At 39.8% G+C, this 25,845-nt stretch overlaps 1 protein-coding gene across 4 annotated transcripts in view; it reads right to left on the reverse strand.

Annotated features, from left to right (window-relative positions):
* cox20 (cytochrome c oxidase assembly factor COX20) overlaps nt 1–25,845 on the reverse strand; it is a 93,858-nt gene that overhangs the window by 38,891 nt on the left and 29,122 nt on the right. For 2 of the 4 annotated variants that reach the window (XM_073857969.1, XM_073857972.1), the window contains exons 2-3: nt 25,312–25,426; nt 22,173–22,236 (exon numbers count right to left, since the gene is read on the reverse strand). In XM_073857969.1, the coding sequence (XP_073714070.1) occupies nt 22,173–22,236; nt 25,312–25,426 (179 nt within the window). Of the gene's footprint in view, nt 1–17,888; nt 18,188–22,171; nt 22,237–25,311; nt 25,427–25,649; nt 25,795–25,845 lie in introns of those variants that run through there. The other 2 variants (XM_073857970.1, XM_073857971.1) reach the window with 2 other exon arrangements.

The raw sequence follows: 25,845 nt of genomic DNA on the forward strand, positions 1-25,845 counted from the left end.
TTGTAGGGCAGAATAGGTGTGTAGCATCTACAGACACTCATGGCAAAAAGTTATGGAATTCGTGTTGATTCACCAATCCGTTACCGTATACCGCGTCAATGAATTTTACGTAGAGCACGAAAAAACAGATTTGAGGCTGTATCTTCGCCAAAGTTAAGCGTATTCATACGAAACTTGGTAGTTTTGATGGCAGTCACGACCTGAGGGTGCGTGCCCAGTTTCTTCACAGCACCACCTAGTGTTCACGAGATTTGAAAAATGGCTATTTTTGCTTATAACTACTGCAAACTTGAGTCTAAAATTATAAAAGTGCTATTGTTAGATTCCTTGAGGCATGCTGAGTCAAACGATACCAAAAGGTTTTCGGTCGGCCATTTTGGTGGTCGGCCATCTTCAATTTAAATTTTTTGTAGGAAAGTTATGAAATTTGGCACACTCAAAGAGGACATTCCAAATAGTTCCCACACCAAATTTGGAGTGTATATGTCAAACCCGATAACGCCACCAACAGTCCAAATTTCACTTACACTTTTATTTATAACTGCTGACCCGTACGTCATAGAAACGCAATTCTTGTTTCTTCTGATTCCTTGGCTCATGCCAATTCGATTGCACCATATGACATCATTTCCGTCATGCTAATTATTTCGATATTTTGAATTGTTTGTAAAACCTACTTTTTCGAACTCGTCCTAGAGCTTTTGTCCAATTTGCGTAAAGAATGGGTGTGTAACATCTAGAGACACTCATGGCAAAAAGTTATGGAATTCGTGTCGATTCGCCAATCCGTTTCCGTACACCGCGTCAACGAATTTTACGCAGAGTGGGAACAAACGGATTTGAGGCTGTATCTTCACCACAGTTAAACATATTCACACAATATTTGGTGGCAGGTAATGGCAGGTAATGACCTGAGGGTGCGTGCACAGTTTCGGTACAGCGCCACCTAGTGTGAGTATGCTGATGAGCATGCCAAAATGGATTTGAGGCTATATCTTCGCAAAAGTTTTGCACATTGGCAGTGGTTCAGGGGTGTAGGTTTAGTGTAGGTTGTCTATAAATCGGAAGGTTGGTGATTCAAACCCCAGCTCCACCTGACCAAGTGTCAAGATGTCCATGAGCAAGACACCTATCCCCAGCTGTTATATGTCATAACAGTCATTGAAAAGTGATTTTTTTTGCTTATAACTACTGCAAAATTGAGTCTAAATTCATGAAAGTGCTATTGTTAGATTCCTTGAGGCATGCCGAGTCAAACGATATCAAAACGTTTTCTGTCTGCCATTTTTAATAACAAAGCATACCAACTTTTTCAAAACTCCTCCTACGGCGTTTGTTTGATTGGCTTGGATTTGGTACACACAATCTAGACTCTAGACAAAAAGTTATTGTCAGTTGTTGTATAGCACAACAACTGACAATAGATTGTGTCATCACAATCATGACCAGAGGCACCATCTATTGTTTTGGTGCAGTGCCCCCTAGTGGTCAAGTCTTTTGAGGCTATATCTTAACATTGCTTAATCGTATGTATATCAAATTTGGTGGATGTCATCACAATCATGACCTGAGGCACATCTATTGTTTCATTACTGATACTTCATTCTGTGCCCTTTTTGGCTTGACCCCGGCATCGCTGCTTTGCAGCTATATTTTACCTTATTATTCAATTCAATTATTGTTGGATGTGTTGATAATAGATCAAAAATAACACTGTAGCCTTATTCCTGAGAATGAGAGCTTTCATTTGATATAAGACTTGCCCATGTTTGTCATATTTGAAAAATATTAAATATGTGAATATTAAATGATATAAATTATGGGGGGGTGATAGTGTAAATTAAGTGTAAATAAATTTCTTACAGTAAAAGATATGTCAAAGTGATGCATATCTGCAGAAAGTAGAGACTCTAAGCTTTCAAACAGTATCTCATATGTGTTACTGGGGTCCATGACGGACCATTAAGGATTAAAATAATATTTTAGTTAATAATATTAAGTCAAAATACGAAATTTTGGACCCGGGACAGGGTCCTCAGGGTTTAAGAGGTTCAAAACCGTTTTATTCAGCCCCGAAAATCGAATCAAACACGGCATCCAAAACTTGCTGCGTCCAAATACCCACACTTGCGGTATTGGCCACTTAAAAGCGCATACACGCGACAGGAAGTAAGTGCCCAAGACTGTCCCACGTCTTCAAACTGGCAAAGTTCAGTGCCCTTAAAGGAATAGTCTACTCATTTTCAATATTAAAATATGTTATTACCTTAACTAAGAATTGTTGATACATCCAATTCAATTCAATTCAATTTTATTTATATAGCGCTTTTCACAATACTCAATTGTTTCAAAGCAGCTTTACATTAATAGAAGCAGTAAAAGCACAGAAAAACGACAGATAGCATAACATAATACACAATAGCATAAGCAGTCAAATTTGCTGCGGCTATGACGCGACATTATGAGTGAGCATATTACTAATGTAACGTCTAGAAGAAGAAGCTAAATTAAGCCCAAGCAGGCTACCTCCCCGGGGTAAAAAACCCCCTAGGAGAAAAAAAAACAAAAACCCCGGGTTGTTTAGCCGAGGAAATAAAAATAAAAGTCCTAGGAGGAAAAAACCCTTGGGAGATATACATGTATATACACACATATAAACGGATAAGGAGCTTAAGCGGAGATTAAGCAGAGATTAAGCGGATATTAAGCGGATATTAAGCGGGTCCTGCCGGTGGTCGTTGGTCAGGCATCAGCTGGGCATCACATTGAAGGACGACCAGTAGATCAGAGGTGTGCCGACTTCCACATCTACCGGAACTGGGTCTGTTTGTCCCATTGTCCTCAGGGTCAATGGGACCCAGGGATGAGACAGGGAGAGAAAAACAAAATCATATTAGCGTAGGGGCCGTTCACATGTAATGCAAGTGTCACACAGTGATGTGGTTTAATCAGCTTAGTTTCATACAGACTAACTATTGAGGCATAATTGTTTTATCCACAGTTGAGGATTTTGCAAATTGGGGGCCCACTGCGACGGTATATATGGTAACTAAGGGTCACCTTCCGATCTTTAAGAGAAAATGAAACCTGTCGACCCGTTTGACTAAGGCCTTTAACCCCACTGTCGTCGTTAATGCAGGTTCAGTGGCAACCGGGTCTATATGGCATACTATTTACAAGATCACGAAAAAAAACGCCAACATCGCAACCTGACCATACGTGTCAACCCGTTTGACTAAGGCTGGAGGCCCCACTGTCGTCGTTAATGCAGGTTCAGTGGCAAACGGGTCTGTTTGGCATACTATTCACAAGACACAAGAAAGCGCCAAAATCGCAACCCGACCATACGTGCCAACCCGTTTGACTAAGGCCGGAAGCCCCACTGTCGTCGTTAATGCAGGTTCAGTGGCAAACAGGTCTGTATGGCATACTATTCGCAATAGAAAGAAAGCGCCAAAATCACAACCCAACCATACGTGCCAACCCGTTTGACTAAGGCCAAAAGCCCCACTGTCGTATTTAATGCAGGTTCAGTGGCAAACGGGTCTGTATGGCATACTATTTGCAATACAAAGAAAACGCCAAAATCACAACCCAACCATACGTGCCAACCCGTTTGACTAAGGCTGGAGGCCCCACTGTCGTCGTTAATGCAGGTTCAGTGGCAAACGGGTTTGTATGGCATACTATTCACAAGAACACGAAAGTTCCAAAATCGCAATCCGACTATAGGTTAAGATAAGGTTTTTATTTATTTATTTGGTTGGTCTGTGTTATGACCGCGAGTGCTTTGTTCCGTACAACTAACTATTTCGAGTTAAGTACTTTTACTAGACAAATTATGCGAATGCTTTGTTGAAGAGAAAAGTTTTAAGTCTAGATTTAAAATTATCGACTGTGTCTGATTCTCGGACATCGGTTGGTAAATCATTCCAGAGCTTAGGGGCTAAGTAGGAAAAGGATCTTCCACTTTTAGACACATTTGATAGTCTAGGGATAATCAAGAGACCAGAATTTTGCGACCGTAGTGTGCGTGATGGATTGTATTCTGATAGTAATTCTCTAAGATATGAGGGTGCTAGGCCATTTAAAGCTTTGTAGGTGATTAGTGATATTTTAAATTGTATGCGATATTTAACTGGTAGCCAGTGTAAAGATGCCAGAATTGGGCTTATGTGGTCATACTTTTTAGATCGAGTAAGTACACTTGCGGAAGCGTTTTGAACTAGCTGAAGCTTGTTTACTTGATTTGCATGGCATCCCCTGAGTAGCGAGTTACAATAGTCTATTCTAGAGGTCATAAAAGCGTGGATAAGCTTCTCTGCGTCAGATGTAGACAGTATATGGCGTATTTTCGAGATATTTCTAAGATGGAAGAATGCTGTGCGGCAGACGTTGGCGATATGACTATCGAAGGATAAGTTGCTGTCGAACATCACACCTAAGTTCCTAACCGTGGAAGATGGCACCACAGTGCAGCCATCTATGTGCAACTTGTAATCTGACATATTATGTTTGTAGCGATTCGGTTCAATAATAAGTATCTCTGTCTTATTGGAGTTCAGCTTAAGAAAGTTATGTGCCATCCAGTCACTAACATCATTAAGGCAGTCTGTTAGCTTAGAAAACGTGTGTGTTTCGCTGGGATGTGAGGAGATGTAAAGCTGGGTATCATCCGCATAGCAGTGAAAACTTATGTTATGTTTCCTGATAATGTCTCCTAGAGGTAACATGTATAACGAGAACAGGATAGGACCTAAAACCGAACCCTGCGGTACACCGTATTTAACCAGGGAGTGATATGACTCTTCCTTGTTTACATAAACAAAGTGATAGCGATTGGTTAGATACGACCTAAACCAGGCTAGCGCCTGACCACTGATACCAACATAGTTTTCTAGTCTATTGAGTAAGATTGTATGATCTATTGTGTCAAAGGCTGCACTAAGGTCTAATAATATAAGAATTGAGATTTCACCACGATCGGATGTTAATAGGAGGTCATTTGTAACTCTAAGCAATGCTGTCTCTGTGCTATGGTGGGGCCTGAATCCTGATTGGAACTTTTCATATGTACTATTATTTGTCAAGAATGTGCGTAACTGGCTTGCCACTACCTTTTCTAATATTTTCGAAAGAAAAGGGAGATTTGAGATTGGTCTAAAGTTATTAAGCTCTCCCTGATCAAGCTGCGGTTTTTTAATCAGCGGTTTAATAACTGCTAGTTTGAAAGCTGTTGGAACGTATCCTATTTCTAGCGATGAGTTAAAGATATTTAGTACCGGGGTTGACACTACAGGGAATACCTCTTTAAGCAGTTTTGTGGGAACGGGGTCTAATATACAGGATGATGATTTGGATGATGTAACTAGTCTAGAGAGCTCATCTATTGTAGTACGGTTAAATGAATCAAGATGTTCGTATGGTAGTCTCAGTGTTTCCGCTAGGATTTTTTTCAGCTGTGGCGGCAGGGGGCGCCCATGATGATTATAAATGTAATTTTTTTTTATGTAGAACATAGGCTACAGTAAACTAACATGTATTTTTTTATAATTTTCACGGTGTCATTTACTTTTCCTTATATTTATAGCATATTGCTTTTCTATGTTTGATCTAAACTGTATTTTCTTAAAAAAACGTTACATAGCTAGGTACGTAGTTCGGATATTTCATAGTTTTAATGTAGTGTGCATTGCAAGTTCGTCCTCGTGTTTAGCGTACAGAGCTGTTGCAAAGTCATGCAGTCCTGTTTGATAATCCGCACCGCTGTGATTGACAGAACAACCGACCAGTTATCCGACATCAGCAGCAATTTTATTTCACACCCGTACCATTTGACATAAAGACTGTGACCCCGAGCCGGTCACACCGCAAATCGCGCAGTTAAATATAAACCTTTACCGGTCTTCAGACAGATCTTAAACACAAATAAGCACGGGACATTTAAAAACGAGTCGAATTTTGGTCTTGGATGTTAGACCCGCATTTTACTCTTGTCTATTGAGTCCCGACCTGCATCTACAACACAAATGACACGCGAATAGCCTATTATTACACCCGTTACATCCAATATTATGCGGTTCACCCAGCGGGTACCCCGACCCTGCTGTTTCGTCTGAAAACAGATGAAACAGTCTCACCGTCTGCCTCAAGTTTCTATTACCAACGTTCTTCTCTTCCACGAGAATACAGATTCGACTATTAATGTCTTGCAGTCGCATATAAGTAGTATTCAGTATTTAGCCTTTTGTTTTTGGACAAATATCTTATCATTTAATGTGAAACTTTGTGAGTGTCGATCTAAAGCACAGACGATTGACTGACAGCTGAGCGGTCAGCAGCGCGCTGCGCTTATATCCTATATTCTGAATAACTAATGGCCAGATAAGTTGATAATATGAGTACAGTGATTCCAAATGAATGTCCAAAAAACTCGTAATATGTCAAATCAAAAGTTTAATAATGTCTTTTCTCGCAGCCCTGCGCTGTGTTGGTGTAGATATGCGCCGGTGAACATCATGCGTGATGACCTTGCAGCTTAAATTACCCTAAATTTATAGTCATAAAGATAAAAGTAAAACAACATTCGAAACTTCAAATGATGTATTTTTATTTGTGTAAACTCACAATAAGGAGAAAACCTTGTGCTTATTTATAATCATTAAAAACATGACGTGCTTTCTGCTGCTTTGGTTTTAGAGCGCGTCACAAAAAAAGAACAGAAACTCAAATACTTTTTTATTCGTTTTGTCAATTTAATAATTATTTAAGTGCAACATATTTCGTATAGGCTTATTTATTTTATTATTATTTCTCAAAACAGAGACGTAGCTTAATAATCCTCTGTTGATTTAAATCTATTTGTGCATGAAACTAAACCATGGAGGAAATTATGATATTTTAGGAGATTTATTTATAAATGAGTGAACAACGCAAATCCAGAAAGGAATTTATTTCTAGACAGCCAGTCTCGCAGAGCGGACATTTCGGTAGCTTTTTTGCGAGCTGCCGCTGTGGGTTTTGTCTAGAAGGGATACAGCAAATGCCGAAAAGTTAAGGATTAGATTTGGAGGTAGGATTATTAGGATGAAAACAGCGGTTCTGGCTAAATTAGATACAAATACATCCTACAATCCTGTGAAATTTTGTGTTTAGAGTTGGGTTTGGTTAAAGGATTAGGATAAAACAGTGCTCATCCAACGAGATTTCGTTTGCTGTATCCCTTCTATCCACAACCGCAGGCGTGGCGGGGATGTTTTAGGAGTGGCGGGCCGCCACGGTTGAATGTATATAGCGGAAACACTGAGTCTAGTGTTAAGTGAACTAACGGGTAGAGTGGTGGCTGCCTGGGTAGCTACGATGTTTTCCCTTATAGCCGTAATTTTGTTAGAAAAGAAGTTCATGAAGTCATTACTATTGTGTTGAAGTTTACTATTGGTTTCTGTTTGTTCTTTATTTCTAGTCAGTTTTGCAACGGTGCTGAAGAGGAAACGAGGGTTATTATGATTCTCATTTATAAGCTTGCTATTTATTAAGTCTAATGTGTGCTTACGAGTATGCGTTGGCCCTGTCACATTTTGTCTAATATTGAGAGAATTTAGAACATCCATAAATGCACGTCCTAGTGCATCTTTTGGGTTATCCACATGAATATTAAAATCATCAACGATAAGAGCTTTATCTACAGTGACTACAAGCTCAGACAGGAAATCTGCTATTTCTTTAAGGAAATCTGCATGGTGGCCCGGAGGTCTATAGATTGTAGCTAAGGCAAAAGAGAGCTGTTTGTGGTTACGATCGGTTATTTCCATATTTAACAACATTAGTTCGAATGATTTAAATTTTACTTCAGATTTTTGGTTTACTTTAAAAATTTTGTTGTATATTGTAGCTACACCACCCCCTCTCCCCTTTAATCGAGGTTCGTGTTTATAATAATAGTCTTGTGGGGTGGATTCGTTTAAACTCATTTAGTCGTCTGCTTTAAGCCAGGTTTCTGTTAAACAGAGTGCATCTAAGTTTTGGTCTGTAACTATTTCATTGACAATAGGTTCTTTATTGGTAAGCGATCTAATGTTAAGAAGGCCGAATTTTAACATTCGAGGTTCATCTGTTAATGTATTGTTTTCTAATTTTATATTAATCAGATTTGTACCAGATGTGGCAAGCGGTGCTCTGTATTTATTTGTTCGGGGAACCGATACAGTTGAAATGTGTTGATATTCTGGTAAGATTGACTCGAAGTGCTGGGATATAAGTGATCTTGACATATCACGGCAGCTAACAGATGGACGGTTAAGCCGATCCGTCTGTTGCCTGACTTGTACCCTGGATAGTCAGACTGTATTCGAAGTAAGACTATTGGTCAGGTTTATAGAGAGAATCGCTCTTCCTTCCTGAGATGGATGGAGGCCATCTCTCTTTAGCAGGTCAGGTCTCCCCCGAAAATGCTTCCAATTGTCTATAAACCCTACGTTATGCTGAGGGCACCATTTTGACATCCAGTCGTGAAGAGACAATAATCTACTGTAAGTTTCATCCCCCCGGTAGGCGGGGAGGGGACCAGAGCATATTACATTGTCTGACATTGTTTTAGCAATTTCACATATCTCTTTAATATTATCTTTGGTGATCTCCGACTGGCGGAGTCTGGTGTCATTCGTGCCGGCGTGAATAACAATTTTAGAAAACTTACGCTTAGCATTAGCCAGCACTTTAAGTTTTGATCTAATGTCTGAAGACCTGGCTCCCGGTATACAATCGACTATGGTGGCTGGTGCCTCAATGTTCGCGTTCCTAAGTATCGAATCTCCAATGACCAAGGCACTTTTAACAGACGTCTCAGTCGGTGTGTTGCTTAGAATATCGAACCTTACCAGGGGGGGTCTTGGGTGGGCACCGGAAACGACTTTGCCACCTGACAGTCACCCAGTTAGTCGGCCCCCTTGACTCAGATGATGGAACCGAGCTATGTGTATTACGTTTAACACTAGGCGCACCCGAAACAGTGTTTGTAGCATTAGCGGTATTAGCGTTTGTAGCATTAGCGGTATTAACGTTTGTAGCATTAGCGGTATTAGCGTTTGTAGCATTAGCGGTATTAGCGTTTGTAGCATTAGCAGTATTAGCGTTTGTAGCATTAGCGGTATTGCTGTCATCAACTAGCGTTTGGATGCGTGCTTCTAGTTCTGCAATCTCCTCCGTCAGCCTTACTACTTCAATACACTTAGCACAAGTAAACCCCTCTGTGCTGATGGAAGAAGCTAAACTGTACATGTGGCAAGTAATGCAGGTTACAATAACAAGCGGAGTCTTACCGCTTTCATGTTGGGTGATGGCGTCTTCGGTCACCTGGACGCGGTCCGTGAAGCTACATCGCGAGGGAAGCTCACTCGCAGCACGCCCCGATCGCCTGCGGACGTCTGTAGCCAGTGTGATGTGAGGCACGCTGAATCTACGACGGCCGGGCAGCGGCTCCTCCACGGCTTCCCGATCGCTTTCATTCTGGGCGATGGCGTCTCCGTTCCCTCGAGCGCGGTCCGTGAAGCTGCAACGCGTAGGGTGTTCGCTTTTTGCACTTCTCGGTCGCTTGTGGATGTCTGGAGCCTGGGTGAACTGGGCGCTGTACGTCGCGTAGTATCTGCGATAACCGGGTATCAACTGCTCCACAGCTTCCCGCTCAGGTGAGGACAGGTCTGAATAGCATACAGTGGATGAGTCCGCCATTAGATCGGCCCTCCATCATCTGTGTGCGCGCACGCAAGGGCCGGAGCGCCCTGCGACGCTTCGATAGCATTTAGCTTAGCCCCATTCATTCAATGGTACCATTTAGAGATAAAGTTAGAAGTGACCAAACACATCAACGTTTTTCCTATTTAAGACGAGTAGTTATACGAGCAAGTTTGGTGGTAGTTATACGACTCGGCGCAGTAACACCCTCCCTCTCCCATTATGAGAGTGAGAAGGGGAGCGGACTTTTCAGGCAGTCGAGGTACTCCCAAAAGTGCTATTCCGCCATACAATATAGTCCCTCTTTTAAATCCGCTTAGAACAGCGCTATGTTTTATTTTGTGCCACCATACTTGCTCGTATAGCTGCTCGTCTTAAATAGGAAAAACGTTGATGTGTTTGGTCACTTCTAACTTTATCTCTAAATGGTACAATTGAATGAATGGGGCTAAGCTAAATGCTATCGAAGCGTCGCAGCGCACTTCAGCGCTTACGTGCACGCACACAGATGATGGAGGGATGTATCAATAATTCTTAGTTAAGGTAATAACATGTTTTAATATTGAAAATGAGTGTACTATTCCTTTAATGCACACTAAACCCACACTGGTGTTCAAGGCTAAGCATGTCCCATCATGCATCATGTTCTGGATTTATATTGTGAGACTTTTGCCCAAACCTCGGGAGATGTCGCAGAAACTTATAATTGTAAGTTAATAAATGGATATTACATATGTTGGAAGTAAAACAAAAAGTATTGCACATTTCAATGGTGCCAGCATGTATTTTGTAAAATATCTGCAACTGCTTTTATCACATAATTAGAAACAACACTAATGGTGTTGTTTATTCATAGACTACTGAATAGACAATAAAATTTAAAGTGTTTTTACAGGTGCAAAGAATTCTGCTTCTGAAAGTTTCAGGTAAGTGTAGATTTTTAAATGTTCAAATGTTCGCAAGTGTGGTTATTTGGACGCAGCCCATATAGTAGGCAAAAAGCACTACTTCGCTTTGTAATTAATACTGACATAGGCAGTCTTCAGGATAACTTGGCAATTAAATACAGATGTGTTTAATTAGAGTTGGAACTAATCTCTGTAACACAATGGCCTCCAGGGCCCAGAATTCGCCACCCCTGCTCTAAGCTGAGAGGATGGGGAGAGGGAGAACAGATATGGAGGTGTGAGTTTGTAAAACAAATGTGAACTGTTGGAAGCCAACAGTATTGTAAAGAGTTCTCTCCCCTGTGAAGATATATCCTCTTTGATCCTGGCACCCATGCTGTGGAAGGGGCACCCTTTGAAATGAGTCTACAATTACAATAGCTTAATGATTAATACTTACTATAATACTTAAATGATTTAAAGATGTGACTATATGAGGGGGATGAGAGTTTACGTTTGTCAGGCTAAATCATTTTTTGTCTAGCTAAGTCCAAAACTTTTGCCATAGCTGTATCCCCCTCAGAGGTGGATAGAGTAATAAAATATTCTACTTATGTAAAATTAAAGTTACTTTAATGATATTTTACTTGAGTACAAGTAAAGTTACTAGTCTAAAAATCTACTCAAGTACAAGTAAAAAGCAGGGCTGGGACAAAATGATAGTTCGGCCCTCACTACATAGGACCACAAATACATCTTTGTGCATCACACCTAGGTTATTGACTTTGGAAGATGGCACCACAATGCAGCAGCCATCTATAGGAACCTTGTAATCTTACATATTTTGAGCTGATACGTGACATTAAAATAAATGCAAGCACTGTAAAAATGCTTTGAAGGGTTTAAAAAAATCTGCTAATTGTTTTAGCCAGCGGTACAATGTCTAAACTAACCATTCTGACCACCTTATGATAACAATGAGACCTGATAAATGTTACAATGTAGTCGCAGTCACGCAGCAGAGCCACGAGTCCCATTACAGTGTGTGCAGAATTATTAGGTACAACAATATTTTGATAACTTTTTCCTGAACACCTTTTACCAATTCCAAACCATAGCAATTTTAATAACTATCATTAATTTTGTATACATATTTTTTCACCCTATTTCTGTGACCCTGCTGCCCCAATCAGGATTTCTTGTCTAATGTCACACCTCACTTTAGCTTTTGATCATGCGTGTTGTGTAACGCTTGTATAAAAGAGATTGTAAGGGTGTGAATATGGAGATCATTAACTGTGCAGAGCCACATTGCTTTGTGCTAGTGCTGGCTGTGAAGATGAGACGGGCCTGGTACTAGGCTTGCTGGACTGGGGACAGTCAGGATTTTTGGGTGGGCAGCCATTTCTCGACAAAAATGATTCATACACAAAAATGATGGATGTTTCAATCCAATTTTATTTTGCATCGGTCTTGTGCAAAATGACATATGAATGGCCCTTTATTATATTCAAATTTCAAATGTAGATGCACGTGAATGCGATTAGAATAATAATGATTTATAATTTTATAAGGATTACACTTAATTTGTATATATAAATATATCTCCCAAGGGTTTTTCCCTCCTAGGACTTTTTTTTTTCAACCCGGGGAGGCAGCCTTCTTGGGCTTAACTTAGCACCCTCTTCTTTACGTTACATTAGCAATACGCACGCTTATAATGTCGATTCATAGCCGCAGCAAATTTAGCTGCTTGTGCTATCGTGTATTATGTTGTGCTATCTGTCGTTTTTCTGTGCTTTCCACTGCTTCTATTAATGTAAAGCTGCTTTGAAACAATCACCAATTGTGAAAAGCGCTATATAAATAAAATTGAATTGAATTAATTTAGTTTTACACACTAAGTCACAGTTAATGAAATCAGGCAAGCAGGTGGTATGAATGCAAAACTGTACATATAGCTATATTTTATTAATGTGTACACTCAATTTAATCTATTATTTCACTTATAGATAAATAAAAGCCATCCCTACCTATACCAACCCCTACCCAACATATGCCTTTATTCTAAATAAACACTTGTTATGCACTTTATTTCCACTTCTAAAACATTTTCTTCATTAAAAAATAAATGTCTTTTCAATGTGATAAGCTATATTTTCATTAATTCATACATGCTGCTGCAGCAAACATGCCAATTTAAAGCACAACGCTTTAAATTATCTCTATTAAAACATCATTAAAGCAATTTGACATGCATGACAAATTCGTCAAAGGTTATCCTGTTTGCCGATAACAGCACCAGAAAAAAGCACAAGCCCTAAAATACTGTAGGCTAAGTGTGAGTTGCGACGAGACCAAAAATAAATCACACTGCTTTGTTCATAACACAGCAAATTAGATATTTAAGCAATATCGCTCGAGTAGGAGTGTGGTATATCACACTCCTAGCTCTATCTCATCACGGCTGTGATTAGGCCTATCACAACCGTGATGATATAGAGCTATATCACACAACTCAGAGAGCGATATTGCTTTTATACAACAGTTCGATGGCACACGTTTGAAAAAAGAAAACTAGAAAACAACAACAGAGTTTTTTAAAAAGCCTCTTTGTTTGAGAACTACTTTCTTCTGCCATGGATTTGAAGGCCAGAATGACACTTCGGCTGTTTTGAATCTCATAATAACTCAATGGACGGAATAGCCGTTTCTAAATATTACCGTTTCTTTGTAACAAAGTGTAGATTTAAGATTAGTTCAGTCGAAAATATATATGTATAATATTCAAATCTGCAGTCGATTAGTAAAGATAGCGCCTGTATGAACTTTTTCTTAGCAAGATTCGGTACTCGAGATCCAGAGCAATGAGCGGACGTCAGTGTTCACTCGCCCCGCTGACCACCGCTGTTGGCCCTGTCTGTGTTTGATGGTCAAAAATCAGGATCAAATAAGCAGTATTTGGTGTCATGAAACTATTACTTGTTTTCCTATTAATATTTTGTGTTGTTATTGTTTTGGCGCGAGGTAAAAGTTAATAAAACTATATTTATATAACATTGCTACCCAGTTAATCTTAACGCGATACGAGCATTATTATTAGACTTAGTTTTTTATAGTACTGACAAGAACAGTTTTTTATAAGTTTCAGTTTTTATACTGCTATCAGTGGCGATGTCTCAAAACGTGTTTTAATAGTCACATCACGATAAAATAAATTATCAATTGTCCAATTTAAAAGCTGCAGTGCTTACCTAGCAGTTCCACTGTGTTTTCGCGTTCTGAGAAGAGAGAAAAAAATTATTGTTTTTATTCCTTTTTCCAAGTGTTAATCGTCCACACGATGTGACATTACTCCACTTAAGTTTAACGGTACATCCAAAAGTTCTGATCTTCGACGGGATAATCACTTCCGATTGGAAATTCACAGACTGATTCACGAGCTAGTGAACTAATGAGACACACGGAGAGTGTTTAAAAACGTCTGTGCGTGTGTGTGCGTGCAGTTTTTCCAGTCAGAGATGAGGCTGTTTAAAGAACCTCCATTCACTAACACTAAAATGACCAGTAGGTGGTGAAATGATACAAAAGGTTAAGCGGTTACTGTGCCGTTATCAGTAGAATATCGCATAGCTCTTAGCCAATCAGATTGGAGAACCAGAAATAACTGTTGTATAATATAATACAACGCAACATTATAAAATATGTTTTACCTTAAAATGAGCTTGCGGAGTGAAAGGTCCTCCTTAACTTAATAGTCGGTAGATTTTTGCGCATGAAGTTTTTCTCAAACGCGAACTGAATGAGCTGACGAATGACAATGACAAAACTGCCAAAATTAGATTTTAAAACTGCATGTGATGCTCAGCTGTTACAATACTGTATATTTACTGTATAACCATCTTATATCATTTATATCTACTATATATTATGCCACAACCAAACTGCATATTCTAATTTTAATGAACAGAACTACGTCTAAAACAAACACATTAAAGCTGCAGTCGGCAAGATATTTTTGATTATATTCACTGAAACCGACACTATGCTCCGATGGAACAACATAAATTAGACTGTTTAAGAAAAAAATCTGCGCTTCTAGCTCCACCTAGAGCCTATTATTTGGATTGCAAAAATCCACTGCTCCCGGTTTATCTGGTTTAATCAGCGCAGGCCGGTTCATCTGGTCCAATAAGCACAGGGGTGTGTAAAATCTGTCTGTCAATCACAGTTCCGGCACATGCCACAGATGCGTTTACAAAAATACTGGTGCACATGCACTGACAAGCTCGCCTTAGCTACGGCAGTTCATTGGAACGAAAGCGTTAAATAGAGACGCCATCTTGAAACAGGGGAGCCCTGCATCAGTGTAATTGTAGGCAATGGTGTAACGGAAATAAAATCAGTTTTAATATTATGAAAGTCTACTTTTTCTAACTACAATGCATAGTTAATGTGTTAGTTAAGGTGGTAAGGTTGGGCGGACGGGTGGGTGGTGCCGGGGTGTGGCAATCAAAGGGGCATGATGAAAATGGAAATATTTTTATTTAAAACACTTAATTTTGAAGAAATAATGACAGAAAATGAACACATACTAGATTATTAATGAATTAAATGTTTTTAACAGATACCTCTAATGGGAATAGCTGCATGAAGAAGTGAAACTAATGGGTTAATAAACACAAACTGAAGCAGATGTTGTAGATTGTCTGGCGAACAATGATAGATAGCGTGAAGGTTGTAAAAACTGATTATTTTCCACTATTAATTACATTATCTTAAAGGAGTGTAACTACAGCATGTAAATAATGCACATAAATAATGTGAGCAAGAGCGCTCAACAATTATATTTAATCAACAGGCATGTGCAACCTTGCTAGCAGGTTGCTGAAACAACAAAATCACCAGCTAACTTACTTTAAATTTGCAAGAACTATAGACTAATACATTAACAGGCTTAAATAAACCCAAAACATAAGGCCACTTACAGTTCTCACGGACACGCGTTTTATCAACTGGCTATCCTCCAGACAATGACGGACCATTTTGGCGATGTGAAGCGCGTCCGTGCTATTCTCCGAGATGCACTTGAAAGCCTTTTTTTGATGACCTAGTTAAGGCGGTAGGGTTTCCCAGTTTAGTACCCTATGCTAGTAGGTCTAACATCCATACGCAGCACAGAAGTCCGGCATCGTCCATGAATTTCAAGTACAGGCGGAGATAATAGCATTACCTAATGACGCATAACACATGCTGTTAGAACCCCAAGGCGACATGTAGTGTACATATCTATGCAGACAAGGATGAACTTGAAGGGAGGTTGCTCGTTGGTAGTGTGGGAGGGGCATGAAAATTGTAAACATTCGAAATCATCCCAATCCTCCAGAGTTGCTGACCGCAGCTAAAAGCTGCTGGAGACTTGCCATTGGCTGTTGTATTTGAATGAATAAATAATGAGGTTGCCATTGGCTGTTGTATTTGAATGAATAAATAATGAGGTGAGTCGAACCGTAGGTTCACACCAGCCATGTTTGAGGCGTCTACCGCGTCCAGTTTGCCGCTTGAACACCTCGAGTTTACTCGCTTCATTTGCATGTGAAATTTTATGCTGCGTTTACACCAACCGCGGTAGAGGCGTGAAGAGCGAGTGATTTCAATGTTAAGTCAATGTGCAGACGCGTTGACGCGCGTCAGGAGGTCCCGCGGCGTGGAAGAGGCGTTCGGCACGAACGGAAGACGCGTTTCCGCCTCAAAGGCTCGAATTGAGCGTTGTGCGCGGTACCGGCGAATGGTGCTTTTGTGCATTTTGCGATTCACGCGAATTTGCGGCTGACGCCCGAGTTGAAAAATTTGAACTTTGGCGGAATTGTACGGCGCGTTAACCAATCAGGAGTCTGCCTGCTGCCGTGGTGGCAGCCCCGCCCGGAGTCACTCACTCAACCAAGGCTTGATATTGTCCGTGCGCAGTCACCCGGAGCTATATGAAGTTCTTATTTCTATAGAGGAGACAGGAATAAAAAGGACCTCGCTTGGAAGAGTGTCAGTAAGGAATTTGGGCAACCTGGTAAGTTGTAATACACACTTCACTTTTGAATCACGTGACGTTTATCGACCCGCGCCGTTTATTTTCCCCCTATAGTAAGGTTACCAAGTACAAACTGGTAACTCTCTTGATAAATGCACAATCAACAAAAGACATCTTGCAAACAGACACTAGCACAGGAAGCGGATTTTGCCTCTGACGCACGTTAAATGCTTGCTTTTTCTGCGCGTCTACTCCGCTCTACATGCGCGAATGCCTTCAAAGTGTTCAAGCGGCAAACTAGGCATGGTAGATGCGATTTTGACGCCCAAAACGCGTTTGGTGTAAACCCAGCATTAGTCATTGAGACATTCACGCTACTGGGTCCTAAAGTACACCCATTTCTCACAACATACAGACCATAGACACAGACAGATGACTTGCTGATATCTCCTGTTTAAATGAAAATCGGATGAAAATCTGATTTATTCACTTGTGTTTTATCTGAACTGGATCAACATTTATCTCACGACCCCAAATGTGCCATGATTATGTTATTTATTTGATGTTTATGCGAACAAAAGTTTCCATAATTTTTTATACCGTCAAAAATATCATTACCCCAAAAATTCTTAAAATAGCATGATATAATTTTGAGGCTGTATTGCCCACTCTTAGTAGTGAAAATTCTCTAAGACCAATCAGTAATCTACAGTGTTTTCGCATTACGTTTTGGTACTAGCTCGGGTTGCTTGGAATGCTGACCGAGGTGTACTACGTACTGCACCCAGTGGAAAACTCACTGGGTGAGTTACCCAAAAGTAAGCTGACCTGACCCAAACCATGGGGAATGGAATGGAAAAGTGCCATTACAGACACACACTGACGCTGCGTGCTCCTTAAAAAAAGGCAAATTGGGCTAGCCAAATGTCAAATAAAAAAGAAGCAATGGGCTGATTAGGTGTCTCATGGGCCGGTCTGTCAGGAAAAAACATCTTACACTAACTTTTTTGAAAAATCCAGTACATGGCCACCACGACATAAGATACACTTGTGTCTCCTTGCTCATGACTTCTCGTTCTGTGCCTCCTCACGATGCAAATAAAAAATTGAGATGTCCGACAAGATGGCAGAGCTCAATCAGTTTCCTGGTTGTAGGATGTAGAAGTGAGAAAATAAAAAAGCATATTGAGAAGCACCCGATACCCAATACCCAGGTATATGCTTAAATATTGTTTTGGACAAAGATATAATTTTGAAGATTTTAATTTCTTGATATATTACAAACCAAACATTCCATATATTTTTTATGTTTTTATGATTCAAACCTAACAATGAAGTAGAAATACATAAAATCAGCATTCATTTTACAGACGATATGAGACTATAAATATATATATGGACAGTTGAGACAATCAAATTATGCATCTCCTCTTGTTTTACGTGTGGGATCTAAAGTTGTCCCTTCATAAATTACTTTATTCTTTATACCATCCTGAATGACTTTCTGTTGAACTCGTAGCTTGGCATTATCATATCTGCAGTAGAGCCATGAAAAAGGAAATAATTAAATAAATGTGCAAGTCTCAAAACCTGTCAGGTTATATTTTACTCTAAAATTAAAAGGAAACCTTGTTTAAAAATATTGACAGTGCCAGTTTCATCACCACCTTGCGGCTCCAATGAAACACTACACAGTGGACAGATGACTAAGACATATTGAGATTAGGGATGTTAACAATTAGGGATGTTAATCGATCTTCGATTAATTGTCGATAAGAATTTACACGATAAAACTTAACGATTGTTGAAAAACAAGATCATGCACGTGTGTGCGGCGCCTGCGCAAAACACATACAGTCGGAGAAAAAAAAAAATTAAGCGAGCGCGCAAAAGTTAAACTACTAGCTATGATCACAACGATGCTCGATGCCAAGCATAGGCATGTGCTTTTTAACGTCATGCGAGACGAGGCTGGCTGGCTGCCAACGCAACGAAATTACATCCGCAGTGGATCTGACAGGGTCCGACGCAGAAAATGCAAATACGTTTAGGATACTGAAAGCAAAGACCCTCTTCGGGGAAGCCTGCAAGATTAGCATAGCAACGCAGCTATATAGAGGGTTTTCTCCGACGTCACGTTCTGGGCGGTAACCCGGATGCGCGGCCATTGTGGAGGCACTCGGTGTAAAGAACTGAACGGAGTACAATGGATTATTGTGCGCTTTGGATATAAGTGAATTTAGACATGTCTAAACAACAGATAACGCATCCAAGATGCAAAGGCATATAGGGAAGGACTGGGACCACAAGAAACAGCACGATATTTTGAGAAATTACAATTTATAGGAGGTGCAGATCCTTACGAGTTAGCTCCCTCTTGTTGGATCCGTAACGACCCGGCGATTCTTTCTTCAGTTGCATATCCCGGTATAGTCAACTACCTGGTTTTCATGCCGAGCCCATATATTTCAATGTCAGCTTTATTTATATAGCAAATTTAAAATAGCCAGTGTCCTACCAAAGTGCTTTACAGTAAAATAAGCACACATTAAAACAATAAAAGCAATAATTGTTTTTACCATTTACTATTAAAAATATTATTATCATTACAATAGAAAATTTGTTATGAGCAATTAAGCACACTGACATTAAGGCATTGCAGCGCAAATTTTAGTTGTGTTTAAGTACATTTTGTGCATCCACTTAAAGTATACTTTGAAAAAGTACATATTAAATACTCTTTAAATAAAGCACAACAAGTAGAAGCATAGTTGTTTTATACTTTATGAACTTCAGTCATATTTCTAATACAACAGAACTCTTTTCTTGAGCTTTGCCGATCACAAGCGCCGCCTCTGATAATTTCTTGCATTCCTTTCCCTGGTTTTTAATAACTTTGGAAGTCGATAATATTCCAAATGTTTTTCTCAAACTGTCCTAATGATACAACCTCAAACACTCCAATAATTAACCATTTTCCTTGACGACGTTCGGGATATACTTCAGTGCCTGTGCTCTGTTGTGATGCGGAGTGCCTCCAATATGACGACTATCGCTCTGATGACGCGTCCTGAAAACCCTCTATATAAGCATCTTTGCTGAAAGTACGTCTAAGTTGAGGTGACGACGAGAAAAGTGCCCTTCGTGTGCTTCTTGGATATAATTACAAACAGTGTATCAACTATTTATCGGAACAACTTGATAAATAACACTTGATGATAATAAAACTGTTATTTTGACATGGACTTTCATGCGTCTGTTGCAGAGTGCCCGTGTGAGGCGGAGTTTACTGTGTCTATTAGTCATTATATTTCATTACGAGATAAGTTTAAATTGATGATTTTATCAAAACAACAACTACATTGACTCATTTTACAATCCCACTAGCATGTTATTTAGACAAAATAAAATCTTTTAATTCGCGTGAGGAAGCTGTCGTTTTTATGCACACTTTTATGTCATTGGCTATATGCCACTGCAGTGAAGGATTATTGCACTATTACTGTTAACGATTATTCGATTGATTGATCGTTAATTTAAATGATCATCGAATATGGGAAATTGCATAAATTGACATCCCTAATTGAGATGTATATTTCAACTTCAGTGGTCGGCATCTGTGACAGGTATTTCAACTTTCATTAGTTCTGTAAGGATGCCAAATGCCTAAGGGCTAAGTGCAGTCCGTTTTTTTTTCTAAGTTTGATTGTCCCCACTCCCCCATAGGGTTGACCTCACACAATATTTTTCCAATCCGAGCCTGTATGCTTTTGTCATTATAATGCTACTGTTTGGAAGAAAAGAAAAAAGGTTGAGCGCCCTTTAACATAATTTGGTGCCCGAACAGTGGCACTCCTACTGCCACATTTGTGGCTTTTTATTTAGAGTTTTGACCAGCGTGAGACATTTTGGATCCATCAGTTGGATGCGCTTCGTTATCCAGGTCTAAACGAGGACACAGAGTTTAAGTGTTTTTTATGATGTGTTTTCTATGTTCTTGATGACTATGCTTTGTACTTTTTGTTCTTTATTATTTCATATTTTTTACTTATTTTATTTTCACCTCCAGATAACTCATATTTTTGCTTTATTGGATACTTTTATTTCTTGATGTGTTTTGTTTATGTTTGGTTCCCTAATCCCTTACATCTGATTACCTTATTGGGTCAAATTGATTGTTTCAAGCATGATTAGTTTATTAAATGGTTTCTAATAAGGGGGGTGTCGCTGTAACTTATAAGTTGCTGACATTCTCAGTTTGTGTTGTTTTGCCCCTGATGAAGACCACTTGTTGGTTTCTTGTTGGTTGGCTTTTTATTCATTCCTTCTCCTCTTTTTTATATTTGACTGGGTGCCTGGGACCTGCTGTTTTGTCTAAAGCTGTGTTCACTTGAGTTATAGGTGAACTGCTACTGTTGTCACTACAGTCAAGCTAAGGGGGCGTGGTTTTAGCAACCAGGCAACTAAGCTCCACGCACACCATAGGTGTGTTCGACATCAGCTGCGGCTGAAACGGAGACATGAAGTCGGACATGCTGTGGTTTCTGTAGTTTGCTGCATTTACGTCAGGCATGGATGATCATGTGATGTTTTCTTGCTTTATCGCAGTTAACATGATTTGTAAGATGTAACAACATAAAAAGTAAATTATACTGTTTTGAATGTCAGTGTATGAGCATGAGTGGAACTGAAGAGGCTTACAGCATCTGTTTTTACAGGAATAAAGTTTATAAAAATACAGATTTGTGAGCATTCCTGGAACTGAGGGCGTGAAAATAAACACGAAATACACGTGATTGTTGTCATGGGGTGAATCCGACCAATTGTGAAACAGCTGTGTGGTCATTACAGCCTGTGCAGCTCCTCTTCACGAACTGCGCTAGCTGACTCAGGTGGCTGATCTTGAATTGCTCTCGCAGTTCTTTAAAACCATATGACACAGTCATGTGCCTTCAGCGCCAGCTCAAGTCGGACAAAATTACTAACCGGCATGCACTGCTTTAAGCCGATCGGCCTGCACAGCGCCGCATGAAGTCGAACACACCTCATGCCTCTGCCCATTTTCAGTTATCCTCGAGTGATGCATGGTGACGCGCTGTCAAGATGGCGACGGCAGGCATCGCCTACTTTAAGCTTCAAAAAAGCTCTTCACAAACCTACGGGTGACGTCATGGATACTACGTCTTTCTTTTTTACAGTCTAGGGGTCAAACACACTTGTGCATGGTTCTGATTGGACACTGCGAGAAAATCAACATTCACTGCATAGTGGACACAAATTTGGCAAGAACAAAATAAATCCTTGTCCTTTGCCCATGGCTGACAACTCTGAAGCGTGTGCCAAAATTAGTGATTAGTTTAAAAAAAGGCCACCATTATAAAACAACACAACTATTAGTTATGTTCCTGACAGACTTTATTTATTTTCTATTTTCTTGGTTTTGAATTTTAAAGAACAATATGGAGCATGGAAAGAAAGCTAGAAGTGTTGCCATAGCTTGGTAAAATGCGGTTTTACATTAGATTACATACCATGATCCCAATGTTGAAAGCATGAATCCTGCAACACCAACATCAAATGACCTCTTTACACGGCCTGTAAATTACAAGAAAAGTGTAGATGAAAAGAAAGAAATTTTACAAAGTACAAAAAAGCATAACATTAATGTTGCGGTGATGGAATTTTCCCAACAGTTAATCAGCGTGCAACAAACCCGGTGATACTGGTATCATTTTTACTTCTACTTAAAATTGTTTAAATGCAGCGCTTGTGTAAGCTGAGTTAAATCACTTATGAATTTGCTTGCAATGGCAACAATTTTTTTGCTTTAGCGAGTGTATGCAGGTACTTCTGATGGAAGCCCGCCAGTCCCAAGCTGAGCAACTGGCTCTTCCTCTATTGTTATTCTTAATGAAAAACATAATATCAAAACAATCTCGCTTATCGTCGCTGTCCGATGAAAACCACGTATGTCCATTTTGCCGATTTTGAGATTTTTTGACGGATTGAATGTCCAGGTTAATTTCCATATACAGTATGCGTCACATACCTAAATGGCCAATGAAAAGTTGTGAAATCATGTCATCTGATTTTCACGTATATCCATTTGGTGTCAAAGCTGTCAATCACGCCGCGTATCTCCCGCCTGTGAAGCGTCTCGCCGGTCTCGTAAAGTTTCATCGAAGCTCAGCACTGGATATAGCCGAATAAACAGCCTGTGAGATAATATCTTTCCTTCATCGAGGTAAACGTTCCCCCTGAAGCCAGACGTACGTCTGGGAGTGACTAAATTATGGTAGGACTGTGCAAACAAAGTATCTGTCTAGCATTATTTACGCTGGGGACATCCCACCGCTTTTTGAAGGCGTTTGGTTAAAATGTTCTGAAAAATCAAGCGATGCTTAAGACTGGTTTTGTGGTCCAGGGTCACATATGTTGCGTTGTATGATTATGGTGTGTTTTCTTGTACATATGTAATAAAATTCATTGCAATCATTGACTACACGCGCTGCTGTTTTCTACGGTATGGTGCTTTGGCACTGTTTGAGCACGGTTGAACTGTTACATGTGTGCAGTCAACATTGTTGTGGGTTTTATGCTGAGTATTTTCTTGTTGTTGACTAGCCTACGCTATGCCCATTTTTGATGCGTCGTTATTCAATATTTTCCCCGTCCTGCAATAATGTTTTTTATCTGATCTTTTGTCCCCACCACTTTTCAACACAAACTGACGCCCCTGCTGTCTAGCATTACCATGTCAGTGTATTGATTCATTGTCCCTTCATAGCTTGCAAGAGACATTTAATACACTTATAATTAATATTAAATAAAGTAAGCGTATTTAACTAAGACGTAGGCTATTTAATAAACTGAGCGTATTCATCTGTCAATATAAAACGCGACTTGGGCATTCTAATTAATGATCGGAAGAACGCATATCGAACACATTTACTGTAAAATATGCACGTATGTCTATTTAAACTCAATTTTGGTCAAATGTGGATTATATCATTACACTGGCAAGAATATGGTTACATGTAAAGATGCCGTACCAAGTATGACAACGCTACATTTAACTGCTTTTGATATACAGTGTTTTTTTCACTTCCTGAAAAGTAACCGTTTTGGACATACGTGAGTTTCATCGGGCAGCGACGTTATATTAAACAGTATGGGGTGGTTTCCTGAACAGGGCTTATCCTAGGTAGTCCCGGACTTAAATGCATGTTTCAGCTGACTTAATTTAAAAACATCTTGCACTGGCGTATTAATGCTGCTGTTTGGTCTCAAGATGCAGTAATATTTCTGTAAGGTATGTGTGTAAAAACTACTTAAAGGGATACTTCACCGATTTAGCACTCAGCTCTGTATCCGCAGAAACCCGGCAGCACCAGTGAACGACCATGTTTCCCTCCATCATTTCCCCCGAGAGGAGAGATATCTGCATTTTGGTTCTGCAAAAAAGTCCTCCGATGATGCAAAAATCGTCATATTACATCATCGGAGGACTTTTTTGCAGAACCAAAATGCAGATATCTCTCCTCTCAGGGGGAAATGAGGGAGGGAAACATGGTCATTCAGTAATACTGCCGGGTTTCTACAGATACAAAGCTGAATGCTAAATCGGTGAAGTATCCCTTTAAATGACCAAATATACTTAAGGCCTAGTCCTGAATTAGTCTAAAACCTGTTACTGTCCCTTAATGTATATTATAACAAAACGAGTAAGCACTATTTTCCACATACTGTACGTTTTTGTAGCTCTTGCTGAAACGCACTGATTTGAAAAGCTCTGTGTCCCTGATTGACCAGCTAATATGTCCGTTGTGATTGGCCTCTGACATCAGCCGGAAATGTGACGCTCCTAACCGTGTTTGAAAGATTTGCGCACAATGCAATGCTAACAAGAGTTAATTTACAGGCTGTGAGTCCAAGGAATTATGATAATGTCGGTAATCTCTATAATATCACCAATCCCAGGAAGTAAACTGTTGCCTAAAATCTGTGTTTGTTGTAGTCCAAGAAAAGAGATTTACGTTTGAGACCATATCTCGCGTCATTGTTTACTTTGGGGTATGTACTTTTTGCATATCATTAACATGGACTAATACACACCTACACACCAAAGGAAATGTAAAAAAGTGAATCGGACATAGGTGCCCTTTAAAGGCAGGGTATCTGATTTGATCCAGAAACATTTTATGCTGGTTGAAAGTCTGCTCACATCCTGATAACAATCACGATGTTAAGTTCACATCTGTGAAAGGCGTAGGACCAAAAATGTTCAATTATCGTGTACCTTCTCTGGAGCTGTTCCACAACTGTGGAATGATCTGCCGGTCACGGCACGATCTTCTGACTCTGTAGCTGTCTTTGAGAATCGGCTAACAACTCATCTCTTCTGCCATTACCTCACTTCCTAATATAGGACCTAATATTGGATGGCGATTTGAATGGAGGGTGGGACCGTGATTTCATTGCTGGTAGGCTAAAGTTATATTTCAAAATCAGATACCCTGCCTTTAACTAAAGCCTACTGGCTATTTTAAAAGGGGCAGGAGCCATTCAACATGTCCAACTTTATCTTCAGTTGAAATTTGACCAATGCTTTGAACAAAGCTGCTGTTCATTTTCAGTGGGTCATAAACATGCAAGTAAATTAAAACTTACTTGTTGCCAAAAAGTGGACCAATCCTGCCACTACTGATCCCCCGGCACCATTTAAAATAGATTCTCGAGCACATGGAGTATTCTGAATATCAAGAATTCCCAAGAATTTCATTCCCTGTGTAAAAATATTCAATAATAAATAACACTGGCAAGAACTAGGGTGGCCATTTGTGCCAGTTCCGCCGGACACGTCCCGAACATGTTTTCGGGTTCTTTCTCCGGAAGTCGCGTTGCTCGACCACATACGTCATTGAGGTTCTCATATTTCAGTAAAAATACATTAGAAAATTAAAATTTATTTCTTTTAAGACATACAATCATTGTAGTTTCATTCTTACCGTGAAATGTAACGATTGCTTTTCTGAAATTAAACCCGAAATATTAAACCTTGATGATGTATGCGGTCGACCAACGCGACCTCCGGAGAACGAACCCGAAAACACGCTCAGGACGTCTCCGGCGGAACCGGCACGAATGGCCACCCTAGGCAAGAACAAAACAAAAGAATGAACATATTAAATAAAAACAATAACA

The sequence above is a fragment of the Misgurnus anguillicaudatus genome, chromosome 20 (assembly GCF_027580225.2).
Source record: "Misgurnus anguillicaudatus chromosome 20, ASM2758022v2, whole genome shotgun sequence".
Lineage (NCBI taxonomy): Eukaryota > Metazoa > Chordata > Actinopteri > Cypriniformes > Cobitidae > Misgurnus > Misgurnus anguillicaudatus.